Source organism: Gossypium raimondii, chromosome 8, assembly GCF_025698545.1.
Source record: "Gossypium raimondii isolate GPD5lz chromosome 8, ASM2569854v1, whole genome shotgun sequence".
NCBI lineage: Eukaryota > Viridiplantae > Streptophyta > Magnoliopsida > Malvales > Malvaceae > Gossypium > Gossypium raimondii.
The window spans coordinates 51934574-51953553 of record NC_068572.1 but is presented as its reverse complement, the minus strand read 5'-3'; the positions used below and the strand labels follow the sequence as shown (position 1 = coordinate 51953553).

Here is an 18980-nt window from a genome sequence, read left to right as displayed (position 1 = left end):
GTAATCTGAGGCAAACAAAAATGACTATTTTTATAGTTTACCCGTTGTTGGTAAGTGGATTTTTCATCAAATCTCGTAAAAAATTGAATACTTCTCCCTAAATTTTATATAAGACATTAATACTTGTTTGGTGTTCTACTTCATGACTAATTTTTATATAAGACATCAATTTCAATTTTCTTTTGTAAAATTAAAAAAAATATTGTTAGTCTCTAAAAATCAAAGAAAATGAAAACTGAATTTAAATTTAATATAATTGCGTAATTTATTTATCTATACTTTATAATAATACAAATCGCTATTATTGTTTGAAGTTGGGATGATGTCATTATCTTCTTTACTTGTACACATGGACTCGCATGATTTTCTTTTAGAGGATATTATATTATCGTGGTGAGATAATCTGAAATGGATAGAGTATAATGAAGTGCTAAAGAGTACACTAAAAATAATATAAATAACTCCTTTTTGTTAGGGTATAAATGAAAATTTAGTGCCAGCTTGTCTTGACGAATGAATTTAAACTTAATAATACTCGATTCGAACGGTTCACAGAAAGTTTTGTTTTTTTTTGAATTGTTCATTTATTCAATTAATTTTCAAATAAGTCATACCTTACTCAGATCAATAAATAAAGTTGAGGTTATAGTTAAAGTCTCTAGTAAAAAACTAAAAGAACTAGTTATGGCGGGCATGAAGGAGCTAAATGAAATATGTTCTTTTTATACATATGTTTACAAATCACTTACTTAAGTTTCATTTTTTAAACAAGAGGGAGATAAGTAAAAATACCAATTGAAATAATATGTTCAATTGAGATTTTTTGCTTCAACAATTATTATAAACGGTATTCACAAAAATAGAGTGGCAGGACAATAGTAGAAAAGAAAAAAAAAATCGATTCATCTTGATTTGTAGAAAAAAAATTTACTCCTTGCTTTTTTCTTAATCTATGTTACACCCCAAAAATTGGGTTAGAGGAATCAGGTTTGTGAAAACCGAAAGTGGTCACACTTCATGTTATAAAGCTATCTTTGAGCATTTATAAATCAAAGGTTTGAAATGGATACCGAAATTAGAGTCATAAATAATTAATTAAAGTATTAAAATAATATAATCAAGTATTCTTATATTAAGTAATCTAAAACGAAACTTGATTACAAGGTTTAATTTGAAAATAATGTGATTTAATTGAATTAGGACCTAATTGGAAAAGGGTAAAATAAATTAAAATATGAATAATGAGACTTGACTATGAGTATTAATTATTGTATATAAACTAAAATAGGAATGTGTTAAAAACTATAAAGATAAATAAAAGTTAAGTAAATGTGTAAGCTAATAAAGAATATCTAAGTTAGAACCCAAAATAAATATATATACAATTAAGTGACTAAAATATGTAGGAAATAGGGCTTAAGCCTAATGGTTAAGTGTTAGCTTCCCTACCTAAAAAATCTAGGTTCAAACCTAACTTTTTGGTTTAAATTCTAGCGTCTTCTAGCTTAATTTTTTTTGAAAGAAAACACCAAAAAAAAACTAAATGAATCCATCATATGTAAGAAAATCATTTGTTTTATCGATACAAAGACCAGTTTCAAGCTCCTCAGATGCTTTGACATACACATGCACACCTTCTATCCTATCAGAAGCCATCTTAACAGTGCGATCAACCACTTGATTTTTCTCCCTTGGAACATGCCTGATACTCACTCTATTGATCTATAGTCTAAATAACTAGATAAACCCTTCTCACCAAAGCTGAGGTCGATTCAGCCAAATGTCTATTCTAAAAGGCATTGACCACCTCTAAACTGCCAGTATGGATTAATACCTTATTTTATCCCCGCCTTTGAAGTAGAATCAAACCATCCACAATGCCTCAAAGCTCGACATCAAAAACTGAGCAGTCCCCCAAAATAGTAATTGAAACAAATGATCCAATCCCCATTCTATTCGCGTACCACACCTTCAGCAATAGCAAAACCTGCACCTAACTTAACAACCCATCAATATGTACGTTAATCAAATTGTCTTGGTGAGGCCTTCTTGTGAGCTAAATCAAACTGCTCAGCCCAACTAACAGATGATTTAATAGTTTTAAAGGAATTCCAAGTTACTTCTTGAAACACGAAAATGTTTCTATTTTTCCATATGTGCCAAGCAATTAAACCAAAGAGGTTAGACCAATTAAACCCAATGTATTGACTTGATGGTCAAGATGTTCACCATATTAAATATAGTTTAGATTCAAATCACGCTAGTCGCGTTACTATTAGGATTTTACCCTCCTCTTATAATTAAAAAAAAAAAAGTTAAACAACCTTCCAACGACTTAAAATGCTGAGTCTGTCTTCTAGCTTAATTTCACCATACAAGATTGCATCCAAATTTATCTTCAAATACATTAAATATAAATCAACTAAACATAATCCAATCAATTCAATAGCCATTAAACAAATACAATAAGTTGATTATGAGATACGCATATTGTGGTGAATAAAAAATTATATACATATATAATCAACACTACTAAAGAATAAAGATAGGCTCTTGTACAAATAAATAAATGATTTAAAGGTGTAAAAAGTCTTTAAATTTTAAAAAAAACAATTAAGCCGTTTTTTTTTGCACTCAATTGAGCACTTAAACTTTAAAAATGCATCAAAAAGGCCCTCAAATTTCTTCAAAAAAAGTAATTAAGCCCCTTTTTTTTTTCACTCAATTGGGTACTTGAATTTTCAAAATGTATCAAAAAGACCCTCAAAATTTTTCAAAAAAGCAATTAAGCCTCTGCTCTTATTAAATATTAGAAAAAAAGTATAAAAATAAAAAATAATAAGTTTTAGAAAAACTATTAAATTTTAATAAAAATATTAAAAATTAGAAATTTTTTATAAAAGTGTAAAAAATAAAAAAATTGTAAAATTTTATAAAAATCATAAAAATTTAATGACCCTAGTTTTTTTCAATTAAAGTCATCACGTGTCGCAACACAACATGGTATGTGGAAAAATGATAAAAATCAATAAAAGTTATAGAAAAATTATAAAGTGCTTCTTTTGGTAGGATAATATTTATAAATTTTTTTTAAATTTATATTTCTTTACATTTTGTATAATTTCTTACGACTTTATAAAATTTTATAATTTTTTAAATTTCTATATATTTTATCAATTTTACTATTTTATAAAATTTTACAATTTTTATAATTATTTTACTTAATTATATATTTTTATAATTTTAAATAATTTTTAATATTTTATTTTAAAAAATTTTAATATATTTATAGCTTTTATTGAATTTAATTTTTATAATTTTTTATAATTTTAATAAAAGCAGGGATTAATTTCTTTTTGAAAAAGTTTAAGGATCTTTTTATGCATTTTGAAAGTTCAAATACCCAATTGAGTGCAAAAAAAAGAGTAGGGACTTAATTGTTTTTTTAAAGGTTTAAGGGCTTTTTGATGCATTTTAAAAGTTCAAATACCCAAATGAGTGCAAAAATAAAAATAGGGCTTAATTTAAAAAAAAAAGTCTGTGGACTTTTGAAAATTTGAAGACCTTTTACCTCCTTAAGCCTAAATAAATCTATCAACTTAACCTTTCATTCAATTTATTTTTTAAATGGTAGTTTAAGGTATTTAATTTAAAACAATTATAAAATTATTAAAAGACATAAATAGCTGAATAATAAAATTTAGGAAAAAGTATTTAAACTTCTATGAGATTTGATGAAAAATCCACTTACCCTTTATGATTTCATCAACAATTCACTAACCCTAAATAAATTTTAAATAAAAGTACAACTTTAACCTTTTAATTAATTATTATTTTATTTATTTTTGTTACTTTAATAATTTTAAAAAATATTTAATTATTACTAAATTAAATTATAATTTTCATTATATTCTAATATAAACATATATCAAACATAATGTATTTTTAATTAACATATGTAATTTTTTGGGGAAAATTATAATACAATCATAATTGTAATTACAAAAATTATATCTAAATAATTATAATCAAAATTAATCATTATAAAGCTCGATCACATTGATAATAAGAATACATTCAGACAACCCAAAATAAATTTACAAGGCTTAATACATCATCTAATACCTGATGTTGACATTCTTCTCTAATGTGGTACATATTGTTTTTTCAATGTAGTACCTATACTTAACAAAATGTTGTACATTGTGGTACCCAATTGTAACGGTGTTAATTTTTCAATATTTAATTTAGATTTTAGGGTGATATAATGAAAATTAGTTCCTAATATTATTAGGTTTGGATTTTCTTGATTTTGTTAAATTTAGTGTTAATTATGAATTTGTTTAATTTTGTGTTTAATTTGTTAAATATAGTCCAATGATAAAAGTTAATTGCCAATATTATTAGACCTAAAACCCTAATTAAATAATATAAAGTTAATGTTGTTACCTCTAAGTACCAAAATGTTTAACTTTTACAAAATATAAGTTGGTTTACATGAAATAAGACTCGAATATAAGATTTTAAAGTTCGAAAACCTTAACCTTTACATCAAGCCATAGCCTTATTTGCTACAAGTTTATTTTTAAAAATTGTTATCAATGATAATTCTTTTTATTTTACCTTTTCTTTGCTTTTTGCTTCTTTTTAAATTATTTTTTATGTAAATATATGTTAAATATTTAAAATTTACTTTAATTATAATATTAGGTTAAAATATGATTGAATTATACATAAAATTAAAGTATTTAATTTTAATTAAAGTAAAATATATTTTATATAAAATAATTTAAATATATTTAGTTTTATAATACTTAAATATGTAATTATTTTGTAATTAAAATAGATTAATGAATAAACTAAATAGAAGATACATGGATAAGTGATAGGAAGAGTATAATTATCTTTTTTGTTTAAAATTTGGAATTATTTCTTTTACTCACTCCTTATTTCATTTTAATGTTGAATAGGGTATCTAAATCTGTTCATGGGTCATGTTGGGTTGGACTCGGGTTAGATCTTGTTAAAGTTTTAGGCTTGTTTGCTAGGTCTGGGCCAGCACGAGTTGAAAAATGGGTCTAAAATTTTGTTCAAGCTCGGTTTGGATAAAAATATTAAAACTTGGGCCCAAGCCGATTTGCCTGAATTAATTTTATATATAAAAAATGTTAAAAATATAATATATCAAAAATACTAAAAATATTAAAATAAATGTTTCCCAAGAAATTGAAAATAAATTTAAAAATATAAAAAAAACACTAATATAGGTATAACTTAACAAGCAAATGCGTCTAAAGTAGTAACAAAATTAACAATAAAACAAGAGTTATACAATATCCAAATAATAACAACAAAATAGTAGTAACATAATAGTGAAATTGTAGCAAAACAGTAAGAAAACAATAAGAAAATAATAGTTTTTTTTTTTTTTAGTTTTTTGCTAATTTGGGTCAGGTTGAGCCTGAACCAAAAAAGCCTTACTCAAGACTTAGCCCATTTTTTAAATGAGCCTTATTTTTTTTTTGTCCAAACTCATTTTTCGGACTTATATTTTTGTTTAAACCATTCCACTTTTTGAACGGGCTTTCAAGTCGGACTGAGTGAATCGACCTATGAACAGGTCGACCCCGAATCCATCAAGTCATATTATGCGGGGGTTATGATTTTCTTTTTAATTTAAAATATTCCTAATTTAAAATTTAATGTCTAAAATTAGATTATTTTTTTTTTGGTTATAAATGCACCACCTTAATAGGAAACAGATAATCTATTTTTCAGATTATTTAGAAATTATTTAAACATGAAATTTAAATTTCATATTATTTAGAAAAGTAATTTACATTGTTTTTATGTGAGATGAAATCGTGGCGACGGTTTAAGTAAAGATGTGACGCGTGGTTAAATATGAATTTAAAACAAAATTTATGTTTTATATTTTTTTTTTGAAAAATCTTTGAACTTATTGCATCAGATGATAGGTTTAGCCAATAATTAACACGTGATGACATGCGTTGAAGAAAAACTAAAAGGGAATCTTGAAACTACCGTGTCAGATGACAGGTTTAGCAGGAATATGACACATAAATCTTTGTAAAAGTTACAAAAATTGAATACGTTGTGTCAGATGATAGTTTCAACTTTTTAAGATTCCAATTACAGATATAAAATTAAGAAATAGGTTGATACTAACAAATGCATTTAGTTTGACAAGGGGTATAATTGAAGATTGGTGCCTTATTTTTGATGAAGTAGATTTGGGAGACACTAGAAAATAATAGTCCTCTTAGCACATACATTGTTGAATGGATGAGACAAGATCATCATAAATTAAATTTTGACATAATATGTAAGTGCATATCGTTGTTGGTCCAAAAATGTTATCTATGAGTTATTTATATATTTTTAGTGGATTCCTTAGCGCTTCATTATATTGTTAACTTTAAGTGTCAAAATGTATAATTTTACCAAATATAAGTTTATTTATATGAAATAAAACTCGAATCTAAGATTTTAAAGTTCTCAAAACCTTAACCTTGACATCAAGTCATAACCTTATTTACTACAAGTTTATTTTTAAAATTGTTATCAATGATAATTATTTTTGTTTTTACCTTTTCTTTACTTTTTGCTTCTTTTTAAATTATTTTTTTATGTAAATACATGTTAAATATTTAAAATTTACTTTAATTATAATATTAGGTTAAAATATGACTGAATTATATATAAATTTAAAGTATTTATTTTAATTAAAATAAAAAAATATTTTTATATAAAATAATTCAAATATATTTAATTTTATAGTATTTCAATATGTAATTATTTTGTATTAAAATAGATTAATGAATAAACTAAATAGAAGATACATGGATAAGTGATAGCAAGAGTATAATTATCTTTTATTTAAATTTTTTAATAAATAGATATAGGATATATCAGAGTTTTCTCAAACATGAAAGGATAAGTGAACATTCTTCAAATTATAAGAGTAATTATATCTTCTTCTTTTCTTTTTTTTACTAAATTTGAGATGGTAAGTAATTTTCATTACAATCTTAACATTTAATCTATTGATTATGAGTGTTGAATTTTCACCCCAAATCGTGAATTCGAGAGGGTAAATGGCAAAAAAGGAAAAAAATGTTTTTTAATCTAAATTTGACTGCTTTCAGTAAGATGTATTTATTTTTCTATTTAAAATTAACCATCTTATAAAAAGTAATTTTTAAGTCTTTTATCAATAAAGTTATTCACAAATTTGTTACCAATTTTGGCCTGAAGCCAAACTTCCAAAATTAGGACATCAGAGTTGTGGTTTTTCAAAGGTCGGAATAGCTCATTTGATATTTGAAAGAGTTTGAATAAAAAAGATTAGACTAAAAAAATGGACTTGGGTAAAAAATTAAACTCGTTTAAAATATGAGTAAGCTTTGGGCTTGAACATTTAACACCCGGTTCCAGCCCTAACCTGACCTATTTTCAAATTTGTAATTTTTTATATTATACTATTTTTATATATTATGTAACTTACAACACATAAAAATTAAATCTATAACAATATATAGTATTACAATAATATAAATATTAAAAAAATTTAAAATTATTAAATTAAAATAAATATAAATATAGAGAATCCAGTCCATGAAGACCTCTCCCTTTTCCTACCGGTACACAACGTAAATAAATGGAACATCAAGCCTAAAACAGTCATAACATAAAAACCCGGTCCCCGGGTGATCTCGCTTTTGTATAAGTGACCTACGAAAAAAAATTGAAGTCCATTTCTTCAACGAACATATTTGATATTTCTTTCTTCTTCCTCCTCATCTTTCAGGGTTGCTCTTCCTTTGCTCCGCCACTTCCTCCACCGTGCTCTGTTTTCTTTCTCATTTCTCATCTTTTAAGAAGTGTTGGTCGTTTATGTGCAGTTGTTACTTTGTTCGTTCTCGTTTTGTTATTTTTTATGGCTACTGCACCGATAAAGTCTCAGCCTTTACACAACTTCAACTTTCCGTTTCTTAAATGGGGGGCCCACGGAGGTGGTAGTTCATCCGCTGCCACCGCCGATCACAGCCGTTCTCCTGAATCCGACTCGGACCATGACCGCCTTCGTCCGACGCGTGTCGGGTCACGCTCCACCCGCATTCACCGCTCATCCTTTCCTCCCCCACCGAAACCCATCAAACAAAGCCACCGCGAAGAAGAACAACAACAGCAGCGAGAAGAGGAGTCATCAAAGCCGCGAGAAAATGAAGCTGAAGAAGATGAGGAGGAGACTGTGCAGAGACCATGGAATTTGAGACCTAGAAAAGTGGTGATGGAGACGTCGGCGGCGGTAGTGACATCGGCGGCGGAAAAGACGAGTGAAACGGTGGGTCCGAAGTCGATGAGATTAAGGGGTTTCGCTGAAAATGGGGGAGTTGCAGAAAAGAAAGAAAAAAGGAAGTTCTGGATAGCTTTATCAAAGGAAGAGATTGAGGAAGACATCTTTGTTATAACAGGATCAAGACCTGCAAGAAGGCCCAAGAAAAGGCCAAAGAATATTCAGAAACAGCTTGATGTAAGGATTAATATTTCTGGGTTTTCGTTTCTCATTAAATTTCTGATAATCACTTAATCTATCTTCTTCTTCTTCTTTTTTGTGGACTTTTTAGAATGTTTTCCCTGGGTTATGGTTGGTTGGTACGACGGCTGATGCTTACCGTATTGCTGATGCTCCTGTTAAGGTTTGTTGCTTTATCTAAATTTTCATGTGAACTTGTTTGTATTTAGGATTTCAGTAGCTCATAACCGAAATCTCTTTTAACTTGTTTATCTGCAGAAATAGATCTATTGTTAGATGCAAAACAGATTACAAAATATGAAAGGTTGTCTCTAAATTTCTTTTAACTTTGTGGGATTTTTTTAGTTAAATTTCAAAGTCTGCAGCTGAAATAGTTTGGTGATGGTGTTTGCAGGGGATGGATAGAACTTGCAAATCTGGGAGCTTTGTAGGGGTTTGGCACATTTGAGACCTCAATTTTTTTGAGGTATAATGAAAATATGACGTTTGTAAAGGAAAAGTATGAGAAGATATTTAATTTCTTATATGTGTTGTGCAAAGGGAAGAGTAGGGTTAGAGTTTTAGTTTAAGACACCAAATATGAACAGCAATATGGATGAAATAGAGAGAGTTTCTTTCAAAGCTTTTGATTTCGCTATGCCAAATAAGTATTCCGATTCTGGGATGTTGGGTTTTGTAGATTTTCTAATTTGTTGATTGCTTACGATGTTTGACAGGCTTCCCTACATCGGTGGGGGGCAGAGTTTCAAGCTGTGTAGTTAATTTGCAATCCGTAATCGGATGCTTAACTTTAATATTGAAGGTACTGCATTCTTCCTTTTATCTGGAAGAGCGCCTTCCTCTATACATACGAGCCTCACCAGCAGGAACACTCTGAGAAGGTTCTAATTTTAGTTTATTATATATATATTTGCTTTGACTAAATATGACATCTTAGCATGAAGAAATCTTTATTGTTGTTGCTATATTATGCATTTTGATTTGGTCAAAATTGAATGGCAGTTGACAAGATGAATTCTATACATCTTACATGACAATTTGAATGGCCCAAGTTTGAATATTTTGTCAGCTTGTGTTTCATGTAGGATCTTTAAGCACTTGTGAGATGATAATAAAAATGGAAACTTGGGTTTCAGTACTCACAGGACCTTAAAAATCATCTTAATCTGTCTTGAAGTAACACATTATTATCCACTGGGTTCTTTTTCTATGATTGGGCGATGAATTGTTGTGTGAACACTTCTTATATCCAAAGCAAACATAATAGTGTCATATTTGTTCTGTTTTTTCTGTCAACAAGCCTCTGTTTTGATGTCTTAATAGTTAGTAAATTAGAAGCATATTCATTACTGATTACCAGAAAAAGAGTGACCTTTTATAAAGTTGAAAGTGCCTAGTTTTGCTGGATGTTTTATCTGATTCTTGCCCAAAAGAGAGGGAAAAAAAAAGAAAATCATTAATCCTGCCATTTTTGCTATGAATAATTAACTACAAGTTTACAACTATAAACCAAAAGTTTAAAAGACTATCTCACTTCATCATCTCCAAATCACCTTTTTTCCATTGTACAGTAGTTGCATGAAAACTGTACAATAATTTATATTGGGAGTTAAATTGTATTTTACTTCTTTTACTCAAAAATAAGTAAATTAGTCGTTGTATATTAGATCGAAGAGTGAACAACTTTTTTTGTTAAAAGTTCCTTTCATTTTTACTAAAAATTGGCGTGATTGATGGAATAACTAAATAGTTACACATAACATGATGATGTATAAAGATTAGTTTTAATACTAAAATGAATGGAATTTTTAATAAAAGGACTAGTTTGCTTTTTGATCTGAAGTACAATGATTAATTTGTTCATTTTTGAGTAGAGGATCTCCATGATACTTTTACCATATACCATGTAATGTTCTTTTAGTTTTCATATTTTATCCTAATTTCTTCAAAGTATTATTACATCAAGCATGCCTTTTTATCAATTTAAGAAAACATGGAGCTTTCTTAAAAGTAGAGGTGTTCAAATGGTCAGTTAATACTCAAATTAAATTATCATTAACCAAAATCATAAAAGTTTTAACCGTTAACTAAACTAACATTATTTCAAAATCTTTTAATTGATTGAAATAATTTTAATTAATTCGGGTGATTAATCGAATTAATTGAAATTTTTACATTTTTTTATTTTGTTTTGTTGAAATAACTTTGAAACAAGAAAAAAATACTATTGTAATGTTATTTTTCTTTGTTTTTAATTATAAAAAAAGCATAAACAACGAATAACATGATAAAATCATCATAACAAACACTACATTAAAAATAAGAAAATTCAAGACTTGAGTGATGGAATGAAAGAAAAAAGATTTGAAGAAGTGGAGAAGAATAAAAGATGGTCAGATGTGAAGCCATGCCCGCCTAGACTTTGTTTTAAGTTTGAGGATGGAGAAAAAAGGATGCTAGTTTAAAAATATATAAATCCCCATTCTTTAATTTTATATTTTGAGCTCTATGGTGTTGGTTAATCGTTTAATTATTCGATTTTGAACCAAATTAACTTTAATCGAATTAGATTCGGTGACCGAACAATTAATTGAAATAAATCAATTTCATCAATTAATTTGATTTTAATGAAATTATAAATAGTGTGTAGTTATCCTATAAATTTGATGATTTAAAATAGATAATATGATTAGAATTTGAATCATAGTGTGTAATTAAGAGAAGTTGTGAACCAAACGAGGTTTGGTTGACATATTCAAACTTAGGCAATCTAATCTCATAAAACAAAACCAAAGTTAAGTAGATTTGTAAATTAAATTAAATATTTCAATGACGTTTTAGGTTTAATTTATTTAGAGCTTAATCATTTTCTAATTGATTTTATTATTAAATTCAAATTTAGGTGATAATTAGCAATCTGTAAAACTAAGGATTGTGATTAAATGCTAAAATTACATATTTTATGTAATTAAATTGGTTAATTTATGAGAGTGCACCACTGATTTTTTCCATGTTTATGTTGAATTTTATACAGGGATGCAATTTGGGGCTAAATAGAAGAAAAAGGAAACAATTGGGCTAGATTGAAGAAAGAAGCAAAGAAGGAGGACCAAAGCAGAATTTTTCCAAGATATAATTAGCTGAAATTTTTGTTGACTTAGTGGGAGATTATGTAGGGATTTTTAATATTTTATTTCCTTGATTTTCTATGATTAGTGGCTCTTAATTTAGCAAGGCCACTAGTATAAATAGGGGACTACGTTGTTGGAATCGACACCATTCTTTTATTTCTTTAATGAGGAAAAAAAGATTTTAAGGTTAAAAGATTTTATAAGTTCTTGTATTCTTTCTAAATTAATAATTTAGTCATTGTATTTTTTATTTTTAGAATTTGTTTTCAAGTCCAATTCTTAAAACTATGGAAATTATTTTGTTAAATTTAGATTCATTACGGATTATTTTTTGAGTTTTTTTTTAATTTCAAAATATTACGCCAACAAATTTAACGAAAAATTTTAACAGTGTTAACAATTGGACCTGAATTTTAAATCTAAAAAGTAGAGAGACTAAAGTCTTGAAAAAATATAGGGACCAAATGCCAATTTTGAAAAGAGAACAGGGAGTGATGGAAGTTTTTAACCAAAATTGAAAGTTGGAAGTTAGGTTGGGCAATGATGGTAAACATGATGAAGTATAAGGTAAGGAAAAAAAGTTAGCCTTGATTACAGAAAAAGAGGCATTTCCCATGATTTCTTTTCAAATCTTTTCTTACCCGTCATTCCATTTTCAATGCTTAAGAGGGTCCCCCAACCCCCCAATCCCAGATTACGCCATGCTTATGGTTTTCTTTTTAATTTAATCCCTTCTTCTTTTTTTCAGATTATTTATAAATTATTTAAACATGAAATTTGGTTTTCAGATTATTTAGAGAAGTATTTTGTAATTTTGTTTATGCAAGGTGAAATCGTGGCGACGGTTTTGGTAAAGATGTGGCATGTAAGGGTGAGCGTTCGATCAAATCAGGTGAAAATTTTTTAGTTAATTGAGTTGATGAGTCTTATTTTATCATCCTAACTTGATTTGAAATCTTTTCAAATTGAGTCGAGTAAAATGAAATTTGAGTCGAATTGAATCAAGTGAAATTGTATGAGTTAAATTAAAAATTAAACATGTCAAATTAAAATCTTATTACAATATAATGAATTCAATATTGGAACACATAAATTTGAAATCATATATAATTGGAAATTTTTCAAAGTAAAAAAAAAAGACACTTTAGTATGATAAACTTGAATCATTAATTAACTTATTTAGATCTCAAAATTATTGTTTTAGAAATTTTTAAAATTTTAAATTTATTTATATACTCTTTAGATTTTTTGAAAAATATAAAATTTGAAATTTTATAAATATTTTGAACTTTTTTTAATTTTTGTTAAGAGAGACCAATTTGCACATTTTCAAAGTTGACAGGGACCAAAGGGGTATTTACATCAATCTGTTATTCAAGTTATTCAAATTATAAAATTCAACTCGATTTGAACTTGAAACTTGAATTACTTATTCAATTAACTCAAAATTTGAAAAAAAAATTAATTTTTTCAAACCAAATTGAGTTTTGCTCACCCCTAATGACATGGGGTCAAATATGAATTTGGAAAATTATGTTTTACAATTTATTTTTTGAAAAACCTTTGAACTTATCGCATCATATGATAGATTTAGCCAATGGTAAACACATGGTGACATTGGTTGAACAAAAAATTAAAAGGGAATCTTGAAACTACCGTGTCGAATGACAGGTTTAGCAGGAATATGACACGTTGTCTCTGTAAAAGTTACAAAAATTGATGACGTCGTGTCAGATGACAGTTTTAACTTTTCAAGATTCTAATTACAGATACAAAATTAAGAAATAGATTAATGTTGACACGTTCATTTAGTTTAACAAAGAGTATAATTAAAAATTGGTACCTTATTTTTGAAGAAGTAGATTTGAGAGTCCTCGCAATATATATTGTTGAATGGATGAGATAAAATTAGACTTGGACATAATATGCAAGTGCATAATCTGTTGGTCCAAAAGTGTTGGATGGTTGGAGTCCCAATCCTGATCGTTGAGATCTTAGGTTTATATCATATCACAAAGGCTATGAGGGAATTATTTGGGGAGTGGGAAGAATCTGATGTTGAGTTGTTGAGATGGGTTAATGTAGTGCTAGTACCATTATGGAATTGGAAACTGTCGATGCATACGATGTGGTTGGAGAACTAGTTTGAGGTAAGCACATATTTCATCAATTATTTTGCATGCGTTGAAGGATTTCCACACTGAAAATCCATTATCTAGATAGATGATACTTGGTTATACTACCGATATAAGCAGTTGTTTCAGTTTCAAAAGTTTTAGTTATTTTTCAATGGAAACAAATTTATATTTTCTTTCCGTTTCCACCAAACATATTATAGAAAAGAAAAGGGTAAACTATATAGATAGTCACCTAATTATCAAAAATTTCATTTTAGGCACCCAAAATAAAAAGATTATAATTTAAGAACCTACATTACATAATTCAGTGCAACAAGTTGACATGGCAGTTAAAAATTAATATAATAAAAATTTAGCCCCAACTTTTATATATTATATTGATTTAATCATAATTTTAAAATTAACCCTCAAAATTTATAAATATTCTCAATTTGATCCTAGTTCTAAAAAATTCAAAGAAATGTATACAAATACATAAATATTAAAAAAAAAGTATATAATAACAATTTTAAAGTTTATATTAATATTAAATAAATAAAAAACCTCTCCCTCTATAGAGAAAGGCTTTCTATGGAAGAAGATGTTGAGCATGCATCAAATGGAAGTGGGGATATCTAGGATGAAACATTTGAGGCTCCTTAGGTAGGTTGAAAATACAGGTATTTTTTAAAACTGCAGAAATGATAAAGTACAAGTAGATGATTCATATTGGGTGGTCTTGTTACTAAACTCATTATGATTGAGTATAAGTTTTGAAGAAACTAGAGTACCCCAAATTTGACACCTAATTTAGATGCATAAAGATGTACTCCGCCGTGTCTTTAAAAGCATAATTTGAGCATTTTCAGAGGTCTACACTCTACAACAAGTGGAGGTTTGTGCATTAATCAAACTGGTTTTTGCTCAAACCAGTGTTATTTTAGTTGGCAACACAATTGTGTGAATAAACTCCTGCAGTTTATACACATTTATACTGTAGTTTTGAGTGGAGATGGAATGTTGCATCTTAGGGAGAGGGAGAGGGACCTTCTTTGAAATTTTTTAGAATTAGGGATACGGAGAGGGAGAGGGCCTTTTTTTCGTTTTTTTTAATGTCAATATAGTTACTTTTATTTAACATTAATAACAATTTTAAATTTATTGTTTTTTTGAAAATATTTATGTATTATATATATTTTTGAATTTTTTAGAGTTAGGATCAAATTGAAATATTTGTAAATTTTGAGGGTTAATTTTTAAAATTATGACTAAATCAATATAATATGTAAAAGTTGAGGGCTAAATTTATTATTATACCGATTTTTTTAACTACCACGTCAGCTTACCGCTTGTAATTTTAATGGAGGTGATTAAAATGGTCGAACTACGTAACATGCATGTTTAAATTGTAAACCTTTTATTTTGAATGCCTAAAATAAAATTTTTAATAATTAAATGACTATAAGTATAAATTATGAAAAAAACATCTTTCCTATCAATCTATTTTTCTACTCCATCAATTTTTCCAATCTTTTAATTTTCTTTCCACTATATCGGACAACACATAAATTGAATATTAATGTATAATCGAATGAACTAGTGAAAAGATTATTTCTAAGATCCAAATACTAAAGCTTTAAGCAATTACCCAAATCTTCAGTGATTTCATCATAGAAATTTTTATATATATTTTTACAATCTTATATGGAAGCTTTAAGAAATTACATAATTTTTAATTTTTATTAATAGTTTTTTTACCCTTTAGCCTTTAGATGTTCTTGAGGTTGATTTTCTTTTGAGTTATATATTTTCTTTTGAAATTTTATATTTTATTAGAAATTTTATATATTTTAAAATTTTCTAAACCATAAGTACTAACTTGAAAGAATGCGTTAAATTCAGGGACCAAACGTGTATTTAAACCAAAGAAAATAAAAGAAAAGGAATTAATTTCCTAAAAGATATAGGGACTAGCTACATAATTTAACCTAAAATTGTTTAAAATTACAATATAAAGTGACTTCCTGTTACACCGTTAACTACAATTAAGGATTGAGAGACCAAAATATAACAAATCATTAATGTTAATCACCATATAATAAATTTGAGAATTTAAATATTATGGTGTAAGTGCATTACAATTATTACTTAGGGATGATTTTGAATGGATTTTTCTTATGGGTCAGTTGTAAGATTGATTAAGAATCACAGCCATCATTATAACCACAGTCCACACATTTATGCTAGGAATGACTTTGGAACCCATAAATGCTGTCCTCTTTTCCTTCACAAACCGCAGGCAACCCTTCAAAAGTGTTATTGGCACATGCCATATTGGCATGGTGAGGCTATGGTCAGTTATGCAAAGAAAACTACTGCATCTGGGGCGGTTCACTCAAATGTTACAAGGAAAAGTTTTTGGTTTCACCCTACCATTAGGGAGTGTTTAGAAAATCTAAGTAATAATAATAAAATGACACATGAAGATGCTTGAAACCGATTAGTAAAAATAAATCAAATACTAATCCTTATAAAAAAAAATTTCATATCCAATAATCCAATAGAATAGATGGTAAAGAAACTCTATATTGATGGTGAAGGCTCAAGATCAAAGTTGAAATCCATAATAAACTCATACCCTCCAAAAAGATAGATACTAGCTTCTCACATTTGGTAAGTGTTCAAAAGGCTCAGTTTAGTTCACCTATAGGCTATACACCATATTTTTGCGTTTATTGCTGTAATACAATACGAGATAAAACTTGTAGAAGCTTGAGTTTTAACTGGGATCCTAACCCATCACAAATAATCTTGTAATTAATAGCTTTTCAACTTAATGAATTGAGCCTTAATTTACTTGGCACGGTTATTATTATAGTAAATACAAAGACATGAATTTAAATGTGCATAAACACACTTTTCCTCAAATTTTAAAGGTTGAAAAGAGGTTATAGGTAAAAATAGCCATGGTAGGGAAAAAAAAACATTTCTAACTTGTTTTGTTTATTGTATAATCTTAGGGGTATAAATGAGATGTTTTTTACTTACAAGTTATTTGAATTCAACTTTAAAAGAAATTAAAAATTAATTCAGTAATTATCGAGTCAAGCTCGAGCAGCTTAAGCTATCGGTCAAGCCAATTTGAATATCATAATACTTTATTCAAATAGCTCGTGAGCCTAATCAAGCTTTTCATTTTGATATATTTTATATTATAAAAATATATTTTGTATCTTTATTATATAAAAAAAGTTTAAATACGAATGAGTTTAAGTATAAAAATCGATAAAATAATTTAATTGAGTCAAATTCAAAATGAATATCAAACTTTAAATTTGAATAGAAAATGGTGTTAACTCCACTCAAATATAACTTTGGAATAAAGGACCCATAAAAGGAAAAGCATATTAATATATTGTTGGAGTAATTATCAAAGTCGATGTTTAGGGTATTGTTTTTTATTTCATATATATGTTTTTTTTGACATAAAAATACTTAGAACTATCTATAAATAGTAGAATAATGTGTTTAAATGTACTTCGAACCTAGTCTTCCTTCAATAACAATAATAATCATCCAAATCCAACTTCACTGTTATAGCAATAATATATAAATAAATATAGTAGGTAAGTATCACTTTAATCAATTAATAAACTCTCAAGTAAAACAAAAAGGAGGAAAAAAAAAGTCAAAACTGTAATAAATTTGATAGTAAATGGATTTGCCGTCAAAAACAGCTTTGGGAGTACGTAAAGCTAAGAATAGGCATAGGCACTTGGACTTCATGAATAGTCAGTTTCTATTTGGATTTAGCATTGGGCTGGGTTGAAAGCCTACTCATAGGCTTTTAAGTTCTAATAAAATGTTCAGGGTTGGGCCTCTTTTTAACTTCTCTGATCCATTGTTTTAAATCCATTCTCTAATCCCAATTATATTTACTTAGACAAAACAATTTTTGAATTTTTCATTCTTTTAAAACTATTTATATTGAATAATCCATTTAAACATAAGCATAAGAGGTATGGTTTTTCAAAGGTAAAAATGTTAGAAAAAGGTAGTAATAGTCACACATGTATCCTACATAAAGGCCTTAGGGGTAGGAGAGAAACCATGGAGATGGTCACATTGATTTTGGCTACGGCTAAGAAAAAGCTAGCCAAACCGAGAAATCGAATCGGAAATTCGATTCTGTTAGGGTTTTTTTTATAATTTAGTTCAGTTTCAGTTAAATGATGTCATTGAATCACATCAATTCGGTTCAGTTTCGATTTATTCCATTGAACATAAAAGCCCAATATTTTTTTGTACATAAAAAGCCCAATATATAAACTCATTAAAACCCAAACAAAACCCATTGCTTCTAAATATAGCTTTTCTTATGCTTTTACATACTTTATAATTAAATAAAAAAATAAAACCTAAATCTAATTTCAATATCAGTCTCTCAAATTTATTGCCTATTTATTATTATCGTTAAAACTTTCAAGAATTGAGATTCGCTCCTTATTTACATATTGTGTTAATTTTTCTATTATTATTGTAGTTAAAACTTTTAAAATTTTGGCTAATTAACATTTTCAATTTGGGTGCTTTTTATTATCATTACATAGTAAGAGTTATAAAATATAAATAATTTTCCATTTGATTATATTTAGTGAAAATTGAAAGTGATTCGATCAAGGTTTAATTAGATTTTTAATAAACATTTATAATTATATACTTTACAAAATATTTTTAAATAAATATATTAATTGAGATCTTATGTATAATTGGAAAAAATTAAAACTGTGAGAAACATTAAAAAAGTAGAAAGTAGAAATTCAAAGACGATTTTATCTAAATAAAGTTCAAAATTTCAAAACCCAAAACTTGAACCGAACTGATTTAGTATGATTGGATAATAACCTAATAACCGGTGTCTTATATCTACTGAGTTCAAAAAAATAGAAGAACCGAATATCACGATATGATTTAGAAGAACCGGTGCCTACGTCCTTTCTCTGCGACTTAATTCTTTCTCCAAATCTCTGTGTGCATTTCAGCTTTTTATATCAACAAAAGGGCAGAGCAAGCATTGCAGTTAGTGTTAAAAGTGATGCAAAGTAGTGAAATGCATGCTAGTTATTTCTAAAGCTTCTATTTTATGGTTTAAAAATAAAAAATAAAACTGTA

The 18980-nt window shown here is 27.4% G+C and overlaps 1 protein-coding gene across 1 annotated transcript; it reads left to right on the top strand.

The window, feature by feature from the left end:
- The first annotated feature begins 7769 nt into the window (after positions 1-7769).
- Positions 7770-9404, top strand: LOC105792044 (uncharacterized). The gene is made up of 4 exons (XM_012620410.2): positions 7770-8557; positions 8652-8723; positions 8819-8864; positions 8955-9404. The coding sequence occupies exons 1-3, from the start codon at positions 7961-7963 to the stop codon at positions 8822-8824; spliced, it is 675 nt and encodes a 224-aa protein (XP_012475864.1). The 5' UTR covers positions 7770-7960; the 3' UTR covers positions 8825-8864; positions 8955-9404.
- The last annotated feature ends 9576 nt before the right edge of the window (positions 9405-18980 follow it).